The following is a 20,562-nucleotide window of genomic DNA, read 5'->3' on the forward strand; positions in this document are numbered from 1 at the left end:
CTTAGGGCCTGTTTCTGTCACTCTCAGTCCACTGAGTGGTACTTTACACCATGCGTTGTCCCATTGACTGCCTGATGAATTATACAGCCACACCACAGGGTAAAACTGCCCTATCTGAAGATTTTGGTAATCCTGGAGAGGAGCAGGGAAAGCTGAATGATTCCAGATTCTCCCCTCTTCCCCACAAATTTGCTCCTGCGGCTAGATCAGCGGTTCTCAACCTATTTACCATTGTGACAGGTTTCAGAGTAGCAGCTGTGTTAGTCTGTATTCGCAAAAAGAAAAGGAGGACTTGTGGCACCTTAGAGACTAACCAATTTATTTGAGCATAAGCTTTCGTGAGCTACAGCTCACTTCATCGGAAGCATAAAGTGGAAAATACAGTCAGGAGATTTATATCTGTGTGTATATAAATCTCCTGACTGTATTTTCCACTTTATGCATCTGATGAAGTGAGCTGTAGCTCACAAAAGCTTATGCTCAAATACATTGGTTAGTCTCTAAGGTGCCACAAGTACTCCTTTTCTATTTACCATTGTGGGCCGCATATGCTGCTCTCTGTGGTATGTGGACCACATCCAAACAATATATATACTACCTGTGTGGCCCTGAGGATGTCACATGGGCCGCTGCTGTGTGCTGATTGGGCTGCAAATGGCCTGCAGTTGCAGACTGAGAACCACTGGACTAGCTTAAATTATCTCTTGGTAAAGGTAAAATCTTTAAAAGCCATCTTCCTTTTTTTCACTGGTCCTATAATGGCCCCGAATGCAGCCAGTCATGGGATCAACTCACATCTGCACACTTCATCTGGTGTACTTGTGTCATAAGGAAAGATGGCAGAATGGGACCCATGGTAGTAAAAAATTGTGCAGTTGGTACAAAAATTAGTTAGACCCCTTGAAATGTGAAACATGATTAGCATAGCAATTTTGAAATGTATCTGCTCCTAGCTGTGAACAGTGAGAAAAAAGAAATTTAATTCAATTTAAAGTGCACTGAAATGGCGAAGGCCCCACAACTTCTTTTTGCTGTAGGAGCCCATACCCCTTGTAATGATGTGGGCCCCCCAGCTCTGTTACACCATATTCAAGCACATTTGTCTCCTCTTCTTCCTTTTCTGCCCATTTTCTTTCTCTCTCCCATCCTTTTCTGTCTCTTGTTTCTCTTTCTCTCATCTTTTACTTTCTTCTTCTTTTGCCTGGCTTTGCAACACCCCCAACCCCGCAGGCTACAAGAAGGGCAGGATGGACCTGGGCCCCATGGGCTCTTGTGGTTGAGCTTAGTGCTGTGAAAGCAGAGGAGAGACGCTTAGGCTGGCCAACTGCTATCTGAGCCTGCAACATGTGAAGTGTTCCATAGCCAGCTGCTGGAAGACCTGGAAGAGAAGACTACTGGCTTCCAAGGAGTTTCCTGCTGCTTTACCTATAGGCACGAAAGGAAATCTGTAGGAGGAAATAGGATCAGATGTTCATGCTCTTCTCCAAGATCCCAAGTTAGGGTAGCATTTTAAATTCCTTCCCATGGTTTTGTTTATGGACCTCTAGCTTTATACAGTTTGATTCCATCTGAGAGTACTACTGTGCATGAACATGTGTAGCTGGGATCATGCGAGTTAACCATTCATCCTAAGTGCTCAGCTGGTACCGTGACAGGCATCATTGTGAGAGAACCTAGATAGATAGTCCCTTTCCTGTTCTTTTTCAATTTTCCTTGTCTAAGATATGCTTTGAATGATCTGTTGACCAGCTGGTGAATGCTAAAAGATCATGTACAGTAGTTATTACTATTTTTATGTATCATTTGTTTGCAGTGGTGCCTGAGAGGTACTAGGAGCTTTTCAGGCACATGAGAAGGTGCAGTCCCTGCCCTGAGGATCTCACTAATTAAGGACAAACAGATACATCCTAGTCTGGGAAAGGGAACAACAAAAGGGATTTCAATACAACTCAACAAACGTCATTATAGGCGACATGACAGAAATGTGTTTTGGAGAGGGGCTTAAAAGTGAAGGGTCCTTGTTAATGAGTTCAGCTTTCAGTTGCATAAAAATAGAACTGTCACTCAATCAGTTCCACACTATATGTAGAAAAGAAATAAGAAGGGGGTGGCTTTGGAGTGATTCAGAAGCCCGGAATGGGTCACGTGAAAGCAGATGACACAGGTGATTGTTCGAAAGACAAAATGGCAGACAAGGATGGGAACACAAGCACCAATATTAGCTTTTGTATGCAAATCACATGTTCCAGTTGGTCTTAAAACTAAGTTAGGGCTTCTGAATCATTCTAAGGCCTTCCCCTTCTTCTTGTTTCTTTTCTATGTACAGTATGGTAACTGATTACATGTGAATTCTCTTTATAGGCAATAGTAGCTGATTAACCTACTGTTGATGTTTGAAATTGCTAAAATTCTCTGGGGTGCCCAAAATAGGAATCGGACTCGCCCAAGTGCAACCAGTACCACAGATGACAACTAACTAACTTAATGAGATTCTTTCATCATGATGATAACACTGTTAATCAGATTTTCAATTGGTTGATTTACCTGGGAGTGGAGGTGTTATTTGCTTTACAGGATATACTCTGGTATGTCTTCTTTCCCCAAGGCAAATGTATAATACAACAAGAGACCCATCAGTATAAAGTTTAACAAAATGATCAACTTCAGTAATACTTGTGCTCCCTTCATACTAAGATTTAAATATTTGAGGGTCATTTAACATTCATTTGTTACACTTTTGCAATGTGATTCAGTTGCACAGGACTTTGGGAAATCATTCTCCAAGCTAATGAATCAGGCTTTCAGAATGTGTTTATTAGCTACCCCTCACAGGGAACTGTGACATCTCTCAAATTGAAGCTTGCAAAAAAAAATGACAAAATACATATTTCAAAATGTATTCAATTAATACTTGATGTCTGTAGGACAACTGTGATAGTTTTTTGGGTAAATCAAAGTCAAATTTTGTTCTTATGTAAATTCATTATGTAGATAATTAGGAACTTTAGAATGTTCAAATTACTTTCAGAAAGAAGGATATTAATTTTGTTTATTGAGCTAGAAATAATAAAACATTTGGAAATGTCATTTCATTAACATTATATGAATACGCATATGGGGAAAGGAAGATGTAATTTCTTTCTGCAACGTGGGCCATTGAGAATAGTAGGAAAATGTAGGACAGAGAAAACAAATGTTCAATTGTCATTTTAATAATTTATTGTAGACGAGAAGAAATAATCTCTCTTAATCGCAAAACAGTTGCCATGCTAAAAAGTATTCCATGCTTGTAGCTTCTACAGACGATAGCGCTGCAGAGAAGAAAGGTGGAACTCTCCATGCTGGTTTAATTGTTGGAATTCTGATATTGGTCCTCATTGTAGCAGCAGCCATCCTTGTGACAGTCTATATGTACCATCATCCAACGTCAGCAGCTAGTCTCTTCTTTATTGAGGTAAGTCAACGGTGCCATGATGGGTCACTAATTCTGTTACTTGTTTAACATGATTATTCAGTCTACAGAATAGTACTTTCTAAGCTTAAACTACAGACTGTTCTTAGAATCCTGATTGGTACTAGCTTTAATCTGTAATGTTTAAAGACTCTTAAATACCTAACCCAAAACCTGCTGCTATAAATACAGCCACTTCCCCCACCCCTCACGACACTCCTTTTATTTCAAGAAAGTAGGCGTTTTTTACCCAATATGTATTCAAAGGCCATATGCAGTCATTTCAGTTATCAGTCATAGTCACAAAATCTCTTGCTATCTTACATTTTACTCACTTAAAATAACATGTTGTCACTAGATTTATTGGTAACTGTGTAATAGATGCACGTTGTCATTTTATTTGCGAGCTTGTATTTATTTTTTAATCTGCTTATTTGTCTAGCGTAAAAATAAAAGAATATGTGCACTAGTAAATTCTGCAAAATGCCTGACCTATGGCAAGTTTAATAATGCTTGGGGTAAGCCAGACACTTTTGCAACAGATTCATTTATTGAAATCCTTTAATACAGTACCTGACAGTGTCTGACAACATGAGACTGGAACATTATTCCTATTGCAGGTATTTGTGGCTCCAGTATATTGTTAGGATCTGCACTCTGCTGTGATAAATATTTCTTTTGGAGCTCAGCAGAGTTCATCTGTATCAAGCTAAATATATACTTGCTATACAAAAAAGAAAACTGAGACTATGCATGAAACCAACTTGCAGTATTGGCTTACTTTTAAGAATATGGATACTTGCAACAGACAACAATAAAGATGCATAACAACTGGAAATATCATGAAGGAGTTACCTGGGGATTGCTTAGGTCGAAGATCAGCCAAAAGGGTCTGGATTATTGATAAAAAGTTCATTCTTAGTAACAGGAGCATGAATTGAAATGTAAATTAAACATGGCTTCATCTTTAAAGTTACTTTATAGTTAAATAGAGAACTTACATGCAAGAGTAGTGACAGAAATCAAAATGAAATGCTTACAAGTATTGTGAGAGCTCAGGCTATGTAACTACATTAACCATTTGGGATCAGGATCCAAATAACAAACTCATGAATTTTTCATACATATCTAAGTGACATACTGAGGCAAATTTCTGTTGACGTAAGTGAACCCAACTCCGCTGAAGTCAATGAAGTTGTGTCTATTTCCATTAAGCAGAAAATTTGGCCCACTGTATTTTTCACTAGCTTTAATTGACCCTGGCATGGGAAACTTATTTATCTGTTAACAAAACCTTCCAAAAAGACTTGATTTGTGTGGTAACACCATTTTTCAAAAGGACAGAAACAAGGTACTGGCTAACAGTAAAATGCATATTAAAAGGGAGTTTCTGAGGTGCGTAGTTACATGGTCCAGAGCAGAAATTCTACAAGTTAACAATTTATTATTATTAATCCTTTGTATTATAGTACAATTGTACACAGTTCTCCTTGGAATAGTAGAGCCATCTACTACATAATATATTTACTGTCACCAAAAGTGAAGTAATCCCAGCATTCAATGCTAATGAACTAGCTTACTAGTTTTCAAGACAGGCTGTTAGAAAATGTGGTAACATGATCTTTCTATCCTACCCAAAATGAATAGGATGCATGAAAATAAGGACAGTTATTGGTATTAACAAACCAGTGATCATCAAAACTATGACTATTACCCTTATTACTAGTGCTGTAAACTACATAATTCTTTTTTTTTCTGGCAATGATATAATACTTGTGAAAACCATAAGTTCTGTGAAAATTAACAAAAGTACAAGCCTGGGTATTGTGCCAGGAAGGGGTAGGCTTCTTGTAATCAGTTTCATGATAACAGGTAAAGATGTTCCTTGAACACTGAGACTCAGACTTGCAGAGTATTTTTATTGATTTTTTAGGTGTTCGAAAATGAGTAGAGAAAAGGATTATTCTGAATTTTAGAACATTACCACGGCTTTGGAAATATAATAGCAAGTATCTGCAGCCTACAGTATAGGAGAATGCTATTGCTTTCTGAAATACAGTTGGTTCTTGCACTGATTGCTTGTATTAAGTATAGTTTTATTGTTTGATCTTTTCAGATACTTTCTTAACTACTACCACTGACCATTTAATTTCACAAACAAAAACTATAAGTAGTTTGGCCAATTGAGAAAATGCATGATAAAAATTCATCCTTCTCACCTGGTGCACAAGGGTATGCACATGCAACTCCCACACATGGAGATGAGAATGTATCCCCCTAAGATTTGCTTTTGGAAAGAACAAATATGCATATGTGGGAGGGAATATAGAGGAAGATGATAAATTATAATTGTTATATGGAGGCAACTTATACAAAAGCATTTACTCATTTGGTTGTAGAAACAATACAAAAGGTTCTGTCAGCATAAAGATTCATGACTGGGAATAAGAGAGATTTCTGAGTAAATGATGCTGGTAGCACAATGATGTAAAGGAATCCTTGTTTGAGGGTGATTTGAGACCAAAATACCCAGTCAACAGGGTTAGCAAGGTTCTCCAAAATAGCTAACTTACCTTATTTATTGGAGATGAGTATAATATAGATCTGGTGTTAGTATTGTAGGATATGGATTGAGAAATGTTGCCACAGGCTTGATCAAATAGCATGAAAGAAATCTTCCCTTCCCCTGAACACACACACACAAATGTTAGGTAAAATAAGAGTAGTGAACAGGAAAAAACATTGTTTTCATATATTTTGTATGACTTAAAGCACGGATAGGCAGGCAGGCAACTTCTTCACATAATTGTATCTGAACAATTGACCTATAACCATTCTGCTTTTCCAGAATTGGTGTTCCTTGAGCATAGAGCATGAACTGTACCTCCTTGCCTTGAGTGGTGGTTTAGTCAAGGCTCAAGGTGAAGCCAAAAATTCATTCTCATTTGTCATACTCAATCAAGATTTGAATCTAGGTCTCCAGAGTGAAGGCTAGTCAATGCAATAAACAAATAGCCAATGTATTGATGGGGAGAGAAGAAAGAGAGGAAATGGACCTGGCTTTCCTATGCTTATAAAAACAAGCTATCTGCACCCTTATAAAACATCTTATTGAATTTAATGATAACCTTTGTACAGAATTTTTAACCCAAGTTATAGAATTCTGTAACAGAAATACAAAGAATCCACTCTTAAATTCTGTAGGATGATCTTTTAATTCTCTATGAAGTATGTAATTTTCTACTAGATTCTGTAGGTTTATAGAGAGACTGCTATAGAACCCTTTGGGTTTTATTAAACTGTATAAGACTTTTTCCATGCGGAGGGTGTTTGTGTCTGGACTGGGTCTAAATGCTGTGACCCAGAAATATTTTGGTTGTCAGTTAGGAAGTCACAGATGAGCCCCTTTAATTGGAGTTTGTATGTATAGCTACTTCCATTTGTTTGATTACATACTACAATTATATGTTGTTCCTGCATCATAACACAGTAGGAAGAGACTGCAGTGTGATTTCCATTTGCAGTCTATATATCATTATGCTGGATAGCCAGTCACCCTACATAAACCAACTGCCCTGTAGCATGTACTCTGACTGGACCCCATGACACCTATACAGTACATACTCTTAGTTAGCATTGACAGGTTTCATTTGCTATTTATACAACGTTTTTTTGAAAGAAGACCGCAAACTGCAATTAATTTTCACTAATCAAAGCATTTTATTATTCACTGCTCTTCATTATACTATCTATTGCCATCTATTTTAATAGCAAATATTTACCATAACAACAGATGTATAGGACAATCTCTGCTGATGTTTTGTTAGCTTGTTAATGTAATGAACCGAAAAAGATTTTACTCCTCTTTTAACTTTGTGTTTTGAAATAGAAAATGCTTTACTTAAAAATGGAATAATTTTGACATGTTTTAGGAAATGGTAATAAAATAACAAATGCGATACTCCTTAGTTGGAATATAAATGGATACATCTACACTAAGAGCGAGGGGTGTGATTCCCAGTTCATGTAGACACACTTGTGCTAGTATTCATCTGAGCAAGTGTGCTAAAAATAGCAGTGTGCCTTCAGGAAGCACGGACAGCCACAGTGGTAGCACAGGCTAGCCGCTCTGAGTACAAACCCACCTGAACCCCAGAGGTATGTACTCAAGGGAGCGAGCCTGTGTCACCAATGCTGCTGTCCACGCTACCACGCTACACTACTATGTTAGCAGGCTAGCTCGGAGGAGAGCCAGCACACTTATGTCTCTGCAGGCTGGGAATCACACCCCTACCTAGCAGCGCAGACGTAGGCTAAGTCAGCAAGAATTTGACATCATTTGCAAGGATGGGGGATTCTTGGTGGAGATTTTAGTACTGGTCAGAAAGGTCAGTTTTCACTATAAAAGAGGTAGTTATTAATCAGTCATTTCTTCTTATCACATATTAATGAACTTGCAGGTATTTAATAATCCTCAGTATATTTTAGAGTCTATCCAACAATCAAGTACAGAGTAATGGATATCAGCAATGAATTGATTATAAGAGAACTTCATAGATTGAAAATTGTGTATCAAGTTCCATGGCTGGCTTTCAAATTGTCCTCTGAGATGGCACTGCCCCTTTTTCAACTCTTTGGATTGGAGGAGAATAAACGTATCCAAATGGAGCAGGGAACCCAGACAAAGAAAGCAGGAACAATGTATTAGTAGTGCTTTCTATGGCAACTATGTTTCGAGCTTTGCATGTTTTCAGGAGGGAATGGGTAGAGAGAGAAGGATTATTTTAGGCAGCATGATTCCTTTATAGTTCCAAGTTGGAACACTTATTCACCCTCTTGGAAGTGGTAGTTCATGTTTATTATTCAGGAGAAAAGCAAACAGTAAATATTCTGAGCTGGATTGCTGCCAAAGGAAAAGAAGACAGGGCAATTAAAACAAATTTCTTTGAAGTAGCACACATGTAGCTAATATTTCCATGTCAGTTAATGACATGATAGAACACAGAATACCTCTTGTGTCATTTCCCAGAAAATTAGGGGTTTTTTTCACCTTTTGACTGGAAACCCAGAATTCTACAATAATGGAACCTACCCTACAGCTTGTAGTAATGTTCTTACAGCACTGGGAATCATTACGTGGACCACAGTAGTATTTCTTTTAAAAGGGAAGGAATTGTCTAGAAGTGTACAGTATTTTAGACATACCTTAGAATAAATACATAGCAGTTGATGGAATTTCTTGGGAAATGCTATTCCAAAAAGATAAGTCCAGGTTGTTCCAACAGCCATCAGCAACTTTATCAAAAAAAGAAACCAGAAAAAAGGTCAAAACCAGAAAGTCCACCAGAGACTGTAGTAATACCAATGCAAGAAGAACATACACCAGAGGTTGGCATACAGTCTTACAGCTTCCACTAATTCTGGAGATGGTAAAAGAACAACCTAGCTCTCACTTTCTTCAGTGGAAAGACTCCCTTTGAAATCAATGGATTTGGATGGAATCCTAAAAGAGTATGTTAAAGACATGCCAAATTCACAGCTGGTATCAACTGCCACTGCTGCAGTGAACTAGAAGGGCTGTGCCAGTTTATACCAGCAGAAAATTTGGCACTCAATTGTACAATAAACAAAAAAGATGAAGGGCTAACTCCTCATTCCATTGCTACAAGCAGGAAAACTCAGACTGAATATTGATAGAGTATCTATGTACTAAAGCACTTTTGAGTAGTCTTGTAGCTGTACAATTAATAAAGTTTTATACACACACACATACCCCTCTGGTCTCTGCACTAAGAACTCGTCTACGCAGAGGAGTAATGCATTCTACATGGGGTGTGATTTTTTCAGTGCTCTAACATAATGCATTTTAATTGGTCTGTGTAGAACCTGTTGGTGTGCACTAAAGGTTCCCCAGTGCACTTTAGCATAGTGCTGTTTCAAACCGCACAACATTAAATTACACACCAGCAGGGGCTACACAGACCATTTAACATGCATTATGTTAGTGCACTTTAGAAATCACAACCCAGTAGAGGGTATTAGCCCGCTGTGAGTCTGTATATTTTAAGTTGTACATTGGTTACATTACTGAGGTTGATTAGCAAACACTCTCTTTTTATGTAAGAGCACAGAAAAGGATGAAGCTGAAGTACGTTTTTCTGTGTTTCATCATTTGTGTGATTTATGGGCATCACACTGCATGCATGAGAGCATACACACATTCTTTTCATTCTTTTTGAAAACAAACCAAAGTGGCGAAGGAAGGAAGCTACAGTCTGCGGGGCTAATTTAACTATGTCTACTACATTCTTAGTGGAATACTGGGTTTTCACAAATTGTATGCCCAAGACAAGAAAAATGCTATTAACTTCAAAAGAAGCAGTGTTCTTGAGATTTCTGTGAACTTTTCCTTAGAGTGAAGCAAAGTAGGTGCTGAAGTGTTTGTACTTGGTTTATTGAGCACAAAACATATCTTCAGTTACACTTGGAACAGAAAATAGATATTGAACTGATAGTTGGGTGACCAGATAGCAAGGGTGAAAAATCGGGACAGGGGGTGAGGGGTAACTGGCATGAATATAAGACAAAGCCCCAAATATCGGGACTGTCCCTATAAAATCAGGATATCTGGTCACCCTAACTGATAGTATGATTTTTGTGTGTATTTATTAGTTAACTAGCAATGATATCTGTATCATTTATACAGAATGGTGTCAAGGTAGTTTCATAATTTTTCAAAAAAAATCCTTTTTTTATTAATCATTTGGAAGATTGAAATTGTAATCTGACACCTCTCTATTTCTTCTTCTCTGCAGTGTATCCAACATGCATTTCCTTGTTTATTATTGTTGGACTACTCATAATTAAGTGCTATAGCACTTATTTAGGGGATAATACTGAAAGTTTCTATCTCAGAAAATAAAATGTGTATGTGGTCAAGTGGAAAGAATTATGAACTTTTCAAACAAAAGGACCACTCCTGTTCTCATTGACATCTCAATGGGAACAGGCCACAAACCAAGAAAAATGTTTATTACCATATGGAGCCTATTTACTTTTAGAGGATTCCTTTTAAATAAAACATAAATAAAACATAATGAGTAAAGATGCATTTTCAATGTAATAGAAAAGATATTGCTTGCTCAGGTCCTTTTTTAAATTATTGTTAAGATCTTTTTTCCTCTCTTGGAATATAAAAATAAAATACATTTAGTTGCCAGGGATACTTCCTTTTGAATCAGGTCACAGATTGACTCTGACTCTCAGGAATTCTTTCACAGTGTCTCTTGAGAATAAGGAATGTTGCAGCAAGATGAGACTTTAAACTCCCCCTTGCTGATTTTTGGAGGATAATGCACATATAAAAATTGATGTCTTTCATATTTGTTTTAACAAAACCACAGCTCACATTAGGCGCCTTAAATACAACAAAATTAATGAACCACAATAATAGTTAGCTATAATACAATTAAAAAATAATTAATTTATCCACTAATCTATGTAGCGTAAAATATACTGCAGTCAGGATGTAAGATTTGTCTGGCAAAAAGCCAGGCATGATGTGCCAATTATGGTGGATTACATGCCTGTGAATACAAGAACATATGAAACAGATTAATTGAAGGGTGTGCTGTATAAAGATTAAATATGAGAAAACATGGTTCAGGAATTTCTGAAGTTGCATTTGAATGAGGTTATATTCCTCCCTGTAACTTGGTTGATTCAAATGTGAGCCTTAGGGGTGAAAGGGAATTATGCGTGAAGGACAAACTAGACAAAATGTCCTGAGGTTGGGGGTTCCACGACCACCACTCCCAAGAGGAGAAGGCGGGTGGTGGTGGTCGGGGACTCTCTCCTCCGGGGGACTGAGTCATCTATCTGCCGCCCTGACCGGGAAAACCGAGAAGTCTGCTGCTTGCCGGGGGCTAAGATTCGCGATGTGACGGAGAGACTGCCGAGACTCATCAAGCCCTCGGATCGGTACCCCTTCCTGCTTCTCCACGTGGGCACCAATGATACTGCCAAGAATGACCTTGAGCGGATCACTGCGGACTACGTGGCTCTGGGAAGAAGGATAAAGGAGTTTGAGGCACAAGTGGTGTTCTCGTCCATCCTCCCCGTGGAAGGAAAAGGCCTGGGTAGGGACCGTCGAATCGTGGAAGTCAACGAATGGCTACGCAGGTGGTGTCGGAGAGAAGGCTTTGGATTCTTTGACCATGGGATGGTGTTCCATGAAGGAGGAGTGCTGGGCAGAGACGGGCTCCATCTTACGAAGAGAGGGAAGAGCATCTTTGCCAGCAGGCTGGCTAACCTAGTGAGGAGGGCTTTAAACTAGGTTCACCGGGGGAAGGAGACCAAAGCCCTGAGGTAAGTGGGAAAGAGGGATACCGGGAGGAAGCACAGGCAGAAATGTCTGTGAGGGGAGGGCTCCTGCCTCATACTGGGAATGAGGGGCGATCAACAGGTTATCTCAAGTGCTTACATACGAATGCACAAAGCCTTGGAAACAAGCAGGGAGAACTGGAGGTCCTGGTAATGTCAAGGAACTATGATGTGATTGGAATCACAGAGACTTGGTGGGATAACTCACATGACTGGAGTACTGTCATGGATGGTTATAAACTGTTCAGGAAGGACAGGCAGGGCAGAAAAGGTGGGGGAGTAGCACTGTATGTAAGGGAGCAGTATGACTGCTCAGAGCTCCGGTACGAAACTGTAGAAAAACCTGAGTGTCTCTGGATTAAGTTTAGAAGTGTGTGCAACAAGAGTGATGTAGTGGTGGGAGTCTGCTATAGACCACCGGACCAGGGGGATGAGGTAGATGAGGCTTTCTTCCGGCAGCTCACGGAAGCTACTAGATCGCACGCCCTGATTCTCATGGGTGACTTTAATTTTCCTGATATCTGCTGGGAAAGCAATACTGCGGTGCATAGACAATCCAGGAAGTTTTTGGAAAGCGTAGGGGACAATTTCCTGGTGCAAGTGCTAGAGGAGCCAACTAGGAGGGGCGCTTTTCTTGACCTGCTGCTCACAAACCGGGTAGAATTAGTGGGGGAAGCAAAAGTGGATGGGAATCTGGGAGGCAGTGACCATGAGTTGGTTGAGTTCAGGATCCTGACGCAGGGAAGAAAGGTAAGCAGCAGGATACGGACCCTGGACTTCAGGAAAGCAGACTTCGACTCCCTCAGGGAACAGATGGCCAGGATCCCCTGGGGGACTAATTTGAAGGGGAAAGGAGTCCAGGAGAGCTGGCTGTATTTCAAGGAATCCCTGTTGAGGTTACAGGGACAAACCATCCCAATGAGTCGAAAGAATAGTAAATATGGCAGGCGACCAGCTTGGCTTAACGGTGAAATCCTAGCGGATCTTAAACATAAAAAAGAAGCTTACAAGAAGTGGAAGCTTGGACATATGACCAGGGAAGAGTATAAAAATATTGCTCGGGCATGTAGGAATGAAATCAGGAGGGCCAAATCGCACCTGGAGCTGCAGCTAGCGAGAGATGTCAAGAGTAACAAGAAGGGTTTCTTCAGGTATGTTGGCAACAAGAAGAAAGCCAAGGAAAGTGTGGGCCCCTTACTGAATGAGGGAGGCAAGCTAGTGACAGAGGATGTGGAAAAAGCTAATGTACTCAATGCTTTTTTTGCCTCTGTTTTCACTAACAAGGTCAGCTCCCAGACTGCTACGCTGGGCATCACAAAATGGGGAAGAGATGGCCAGCCCTCTGTGGAGATAGAGGTGGTTAGGGACTATTTAGAAAAGCTGGACGTGCACAAGTCCATGGGGCCGGACGAGTTGCATCCAAGAGTGCTAAAGGAACTGGCGGCTGTGATTGCAGAGCCATTGGCCATTATCTTTGAAAACTCGTGGCGAACGGGGGAAGTCCCGGATGACTGGAAAAAGGCTAATGTAGTGCCAATCTTTAAAAAAGGGAAGAAGGAGGATCCTGGGAACTACAGGCCAGTCAGCCTCACCTCAGTCCCTGGAAAAATCATGGAGCAGGTCCTCAAGGAATCAGTCTTGAAGTACTTGCATGAGAGGAAAGTGATCAGGAACAGCCAGCATGGATTCACCAAGGGAAGGTCATGCCTGACTAATCTAATCGCCTTTTATCATGAGATTACTGGTTCTGTGGATGAAGGGAAAGCAGTGGATGTATTGTTTCTTGACTTTAGCAAAGCTTTTGACACGGTCTCCCACAGTATTCTTGTCAGCAAGTTAAGGAAGTATGGGCTGGATGAATGCACTATAGGGTGGGTAGAAAGCTGGCTAGATTGTCGGGCTCAACGGGTAGTGATCAATGGCTCCATGTCTAGTTGGCAGCCGGTGTCAAGTGGAGTGCCCCAGGGGTCGGTCCTGGGGCCGGTTTTGTTCAATATCTTCATAAATGATCTGGAGGATGGTGTGGATTGCACTCTCAGCAAATTTGCGGACGATACTAAACTGGGAGGAGTGGTAGATACGCTGGAGGGGAGGGATAGGATACAGAAGGACCTAGACAAATTGGAGGATTGGGCCAAAAGAAATCTGATGAGGTTCAATAAGGATAAGTGCAGGGTCCTGCACTTAGGACGGAAGAATCCAATGCACCGCTACAGACTAGGGACCGAATGGCTAGGCAGCAGTTCTGCGGAAAAGGACCTAGGGGTGACAGTGGACGAGAAGCTGGATATGAGTCAGCAGTGTGCCCTTGTTGCCAAGAAGGCCAATGGCATTTTGGGATGTATACGTAGGGGCATAGCGAGCAGATCGAGGGACGTGATCGTCCCCCTCTATTCGACATTGGTGAGGCCTCATCTGGAGTACTGTGTCCAGTTTTGGGCCCCACACTACAAGAAGGATGTGGATAAATTGGAGAGAGTCCAGCGAAGGGCAGCAAAAATGATTAGGGGTCTAGAACACATGACTTATGAGGAGAGGCTGAGGGAGCTGGGATTGTTTAGCCTGCAGAAGAGAAGAATGAGGGGGGATTTGATAGCTGCTTTCAACTACCTGAAAGGGGGTTCCAAAGAGGATGGCTCTAGACTGTTCTCAATGGTAGCAGATGACAGAACGAGGAGTAATGGTCTCAAGTTGCAGTGGGGGAGGTTTAGATTGGATATTAGGAAAAACTTTTTCACTAAGAGGGTGGTGAAACACTGGAATGCGTTGTCTAGGGAGGTGGTGGAATCTCCTTCCTTGGAAGTTTTTAAGGTCAGGCTTGACAAAGCCCTGGCTGGGATGATTTAACTGGGAATTGGTCCTGCTTCGAGCAGGGGGTTGGACTAGATGACCTTCAGGGGTCCCTTCCAACCCTGATATTCTATGATTCTATGATTCTATGAAAATTAAGAGGTAATATGTGAGATGATAAAAATTAGACTGTCTTGTATCCAGGCATCTTTACCCTACTTGCTCCCACTTATCTGTGTGTAAGGCTACATCTATACTATGCAGCACTGGTGGAGGTGTATAGCGTCAGTGTAGCTACATGCCTCAGTGAAAAGCAGGCTCCATCCACACTGCAGTGTGTAGCTACCCATGTCAGCAAAAAGCTCTGGCAGAGGGAGAGAGCAGAGAAAGGCTTCAGCAGTTCCCTATGGCCAGAACCTTTCACTGTGATGAGGAAAGGCAGAGCTGGCAGGGAGCTGGCAGAGCCTTTCCCCACTAAGGGCGCCTTTCCCTGCTGCTGGTGTCTTTCACTACAGTGAGGAAGGGCTTTGCAGCAGGGAGCGTCTGGAGCCTTTCCCCGCTGTCCCCCTCCCACCACCAAAATAGCATTACTAAAAATAGCAGTGTAGATGGGAAAGCAAGGAGAGAGTGTATAGGGTAGGTATTTGGATACATACTCACACCCTTCAGGCATGTCTCTACTCTGCTTAACTAAACCATGCATCACCAGCTGTGCTGCTATCTATATCCATGCTGGCAGGACTTTGCAGGTATATACGCTACACACTGCCAAAAGAGGCGTGCATTGTTGATGTACCAAAGAAAGACTATGCGGATGTAACTTACATAGAGAAGCCAAAGCAGGTGTAAAGTACACATGGTGGTTTTCTCCGCTATACTTCCTTCTCCAGGCCCCATAGTGTATGAGCTACATTACTTCTCACCCCAGTTTTGTCACCTTTTCACTGCCTAAGTGGCACAAAGGGGACATAATCTGGCTGAAGCTGGACAGCTGAGAATTCCCCCAAAAGAATTCTTGACTGGTATAAAGCCAAGTGAGTCAGCTCCTGTGCCATTCTTCTCTACCTTGGCATGGGGGTGTGATGGCAAGTGAGCGTAAGTACAGCATGGCAACAACACAATGGTATTCTTCTATGGCAGTTCTCAGCTGGAGTACAGTGCTGCAGGAACCATGGCCAACTGTCATGAATTAGGTTTGGGTTTAGATTGTGTGTCTTACTTCAGGGCTGGTGCAGGGGCAGCTTGAGAATCAGGGAGCCATTATCAGCTCTCCATTACTGAGTGGATCTTGGCACAGGAGAGAATCTGGCCCCATTAGAATTACTTCCCTTCATCAGGCTCAGTGTGCCAAATTCAGAGATTGGGTGTCTGTGTTGGTGAGAATTACACGTTGGTAAGTAGTTCTGAGTGTAAGTAAATCTGATGGATTCTAAGTAACTGTACAGGTAGTTTAGGTTGGTGTGAAGTTCACACTGAGGAAACCAAAAGGTGTAAATTATCCCTATCTAGTTGTCCTGCAGTGACTAGGTACCAATCTCAGGGCAGACTCTTGAGAACCAGGGCACAAACTCCAAGTTGGTTGTGAATTCTATACTTATATTCCACCAGCCAATTTTCAATTGTAAACTCCTCAAGTACTATAACAGCTTTAACATGGAGTCACAGGCAGTCCCCTTGGGATCCCCAATCTGTCTTGCCACCCAGATATGCCTACCTTTGTGATACACCAAGAATCACAGCAATCACAGGTTACTCCCAGTGCCAAAGGACCAGTCGCTTACCCCAGGTCAATTGCACCTTAGATTTCATACCAAAGGTAACATTTGTAGCCAACCCTATAATAAACTATCTGAAGATTTATTAAATAGGAAAAGGAAACGAAAGAGTTATTTACAAGGTTAAAGCAGGTAAACGTACATACACAAATGAGTTACAATCTTAAGTTTCAAAAGGTAATAGAAGCACCTATAATAAGCAAGCTCTGTATTGCCTTTTGGGCTAACCCAGGCTAAGCAGCTGGAGATCATTTACTTTTGCATAGAAAACCTTGCTGCTAGAATCCAAGCATCATATAGATACAGCTCCTTCTTGTTTGTGGTTTTTATTCACTCCCCCCCATGCTTTGAGCTGCAAACTCGGCTGATGGGAGAATCCAGTTGCTTACCTTATCTTCAAGGGAGTGGGAGAAGAGCAGAGCAACAAAGTCCTTTGTCCTCTTTAATGTTTCCCAATAAACCATCCGGTGTTGATGGACCTTCCTTGTCAGGCAGGATGTAACATCTTCTGTTGGAGACCAACACTTTGCACTAGTTGATGTCTCTCTCCTGTCTGGTGATTTACACAGTCACAGAGGCTTACACTACAAATGCTCGACTATTACCTTATAACATGGGAAGCAGATGCTGTAAGTGAGATTAATGCATTCAGCAACTCACACGCATTCAATGAAGACTAAACACTTCCTTTAATTCTAATACCTATTTTAATTATATTAACACACAGGTGAGCTGGACTGATTTCAGCCATGTATTTGTCAGTGTTCATTTGAGACATGGGGACCTTGGCATGATGTGTCATCAGGTCTGCCAGCATCACAGTCTCTACTTTGACTCCCAATAGAATCATTTAGAGTCACCTTTGAATTTGGTTCTCTCTGCCCCACTCCTTACCCCCAACCTCCATTCCAATTGGCTGTTTGAAAGGAGACAACTGAAGAAAAAATAATATAATAATTGAAAATCTAGTTTGCAATATTTTTCCTGGTGTTGACTTTCAGATTTCTTGTCTTGATGGGCTTTTTGGGCTCCATCTGAGGTTCAGCATTTTACATCTTTGTATATAGCAGCACACAGCAGATAAGATTGCACAGTGATAGGTAAGGATTTTTCATAACTATTTCTAACAATGCAGTGATTTCACAGATGCTGCATAGCTCTTTAAAATAATGCAAAGTAAATAGGAGAAAGAGAAATGTAAGGCCAGATTCTCAGCTGGTTTAAATTGAAGTTGATGGAGCTATGCTGATTTACATCAGCTGAGGATTTGGCCCATAATTATTTTTTTTTTTTTTTTTTTTTAGTTTGAAAATGGCCAGGCACCCCTCTTCATGAGCACTGTCACTGATCTAATTCTTCCCTGCACTGACAGATGAGTTCCGCATCCTGAAACTAATGATTAAAAGAAAAAAGAACAAGTATAATTTTTCTGTTCTTTGAAAGTTCTACATTGTCCTGGCATTTTGAATACAGCTATTGATCTAATTGTTATTGCACTGCACTGACAATACATTTATATCTTCAAGAGCTTATTCAGCTCAGCAGGAACCAGCAACTCAGTGGGGAAGACCCAGATCATGTCAGTTGGAAAACCTGTAAAATAAATAATTATCACTGAAAATAAAAGTCAAAAGGGTAAGGAAGGAGGCATCCAGTTTCTCATCATTCAGCAGCTGACTGCTTAGATGATCCTACATACTGCTGGTCCTTAAAGTTGCAGAAACTTTTTTTATAAGGAGAAGCATTTTAAATCAGAGAGGTCTATTTTGGAGAAGGATTTGTATCGAGTGAAAGAAAGAAATGAATGAGGTATTTTCATTGTATCGCCATATCATCCTTTTGAATTGTACAGCTTGGGTCAATCTGTACATTAAAATAATTTTAATTTATTAAAATTCTTGTGGTACCAGGCAAGTCATGTTACCCAGTTACTTGAAAGTTAGGTATATTGGAAACACAGTGTTTGCAGGCACTTTGGGTTGGATCTGATATTTCAATACCTGCTCATGTCTGACTGACATTTAGTCAAAAGAATTGGGTGTTTGGGGTTCGGAGAAAAAAACAGGTGGGGCTGGTACTAAAATTGCAAGTATTCAAAAAATACTCGGATGACTGTAAGGGTGCAGATGACCCATAGAGCAATCCTGTTACAGCCAAGATCATCAGTGGTAGACAAGACTAGGCATTTGATTACTTGTCATGGGACAATGGTAGTCCTGGATATCATAATCAAATATTAGTTTATTTGCATAAGGATGATATGGGATCTTGTTGATACTGTGTTAACATATGCCTTTATTTCTTAGTGGAAATTACAGTTTATTTTAATTAATGTTGAAGACTGCAAAGCTATCACAGATAACAGTTGTCTAATATTTAGTAAAAAGGAACATGATTTATATGTTCCTATTGAGAATGTACTAATATTGATTGGGTAAACTGAATAGTAAGATCAAAATGTAATAGATTAATATATTTTCTTCCTCCTTTCTTGGTTCATTGGGTAATTTTGTACTATCGTTCTAAAGCTTTGGCACTCAATCCTGAGAGTTGTGAGGAATCTATATTTAAATATCTCTACTTGCGAGACATAAACATCTGCTGTTGTCAAAGACTGAAGTTCAGTCAAAAAGCCCATAAGCACTTCTAATAAACTTTTCACTTGATGTTAGACATCTTTATAAGTCTTATCCACTGAGCTGGATAAGAATATGTGCCACAGACAGGACTTCAGTGAATTGTGTGAGATATAATATTTGTCAGAAACAGTGGAGGTTCCCTTTTAAAGTTAAAAAGAATGGTCGATATAGAATATAGAGCTAGGGAGGGCAGGGTTGCATTAGAAACCTGAACTTGAAAGATGCTCAGTACCTTCAACTTGCATGGATTTTAACAGGAGGTGATGGTGTTATGTCCCTCCGAGAAAGCCTTCAGGACTCTGCAGAATCAGGCTCTTACACTGATGTAAATCAGAGTAACTCTATTAAAGTCAATTATACACACGTAAAATAGGCATGGGAGGAGACTCAAATCCCCATGAATCAAGGTAAGACCACATGATGAAGTTGGTAACTGGTTAGAGATGAAACTGCACAGCAGACTCTTTGGGATTTGGTACTGGTAGGATGATACTATTAAAGCAAAAGGCAAGTTTTACTAGTAGTTTACAGGCTTCTCAGTACAGGAAATGGAAAGAGACATGACTGTAATGGAGATTGTCCTTGATTAGTTTTCTGACACAGTAGCTGGTCTCACTACATAGGATTGTACTATTTCTGTAGTCCTCAGTGTGCAGTTGTAGAGGATGGTAAATGTCTCCAAACTACTCTCCACGGATAATATTATCTACAGGTAATACAAACTTATTTTGCAGAAGCATGAAAGGAAATGTAAAAAAAGAATTATTAAGAATTGCAGCAAACTAACAATGAAGCACAGTGCTCAGTGTGCATCATTATAATTACTGTAAATGAATTCCTGTCACAGGTAAAATGTACCATAATATTGACTGATCTTTCATAGAGATTATATGGATCTTTATAAGGGATAACAATATGTTTCTCAGTTCCTTCAGGAGGCCAAGGAAAAGCAGTCATTAGGTGCCAGTACGCCCATATTATAGTGCTTGTACTCTATCTGAAAATGATTATATGCCAGTGAGCACATCTGTTCAGAACTTCTATAATCGATCTTCTCCTACATCACTTATCCCCTAATCTTTATATTCCTGTGGCATCTGCACAGTAGACTTTTCCCTCCCTCTGGCTCACATTCAATGCATTTCCTTCTTCTTGTTTTTATATATATATATTTACAAACATCTTCCATTTATTTTGTAGCAGTTTCTTTACTGAAACACAGAAATGATTGTTTCCTTTGTTTTCAGGATAAAATTGATTAGAAATCCTGACTGAAATTCTAGGCTGTAAAGAAGTATAGTCATTTATAATTTTCTGCAGAACTTCTCAACTGAATTGCAGTTGTCTGTTCAGCTCAAAGCTATGTACTATATTATTTTATAGTTATGTCATCAGTGGTCCTGTGAATAATTATAGATGGGAAGCCTTGTTGGCAATAGAAAATCCATCACACCTCTTTAAATGGTGTCTGGTTGTTCAGAGTGAGTCTGAAGATTGAAACCAAAGGTTTGTTTTCCTTTTCCTC

General features: G+C 40.2%; 1 protein-coding gene across 1 annotated transcript in view; it reads left to right on the forward strand.

Moving 5' to 3' along the window:
• Window positions 1–20,562, forward strand: part of PLXDC2 (plexin domain containing 2) — a 408,784-nt gene that overhangs the window by 376,125 nt on the left and 12,097 nt on the right. The window contains exon 13 of the mRNA XM_077809446.1: window positions 3,294–3,454. Coding sequence (XP_077665572.1) covers window positions 3,294–3,454 — 161 coding nt within the window. The remainder of the gene's footprint in view (window positions 1–3,293; window positions 3,455–20,562) is intronic.

This window comes from Eretmochelys imbricata, chromosome 2, assembly GCF_965152235.1.
Source record: "Eretmochelys imbricata isolate rEreImb1 chromosome 2, rEreImb1.hap1, whole genome shotgun sequence".
In the NCBI taxonomy this organism is placed as follows: Eukaryota; Metazoa; Chordata; order Testudines; family Cheloniidae; genus Eretmochelys; species Eretmochelys imbricata.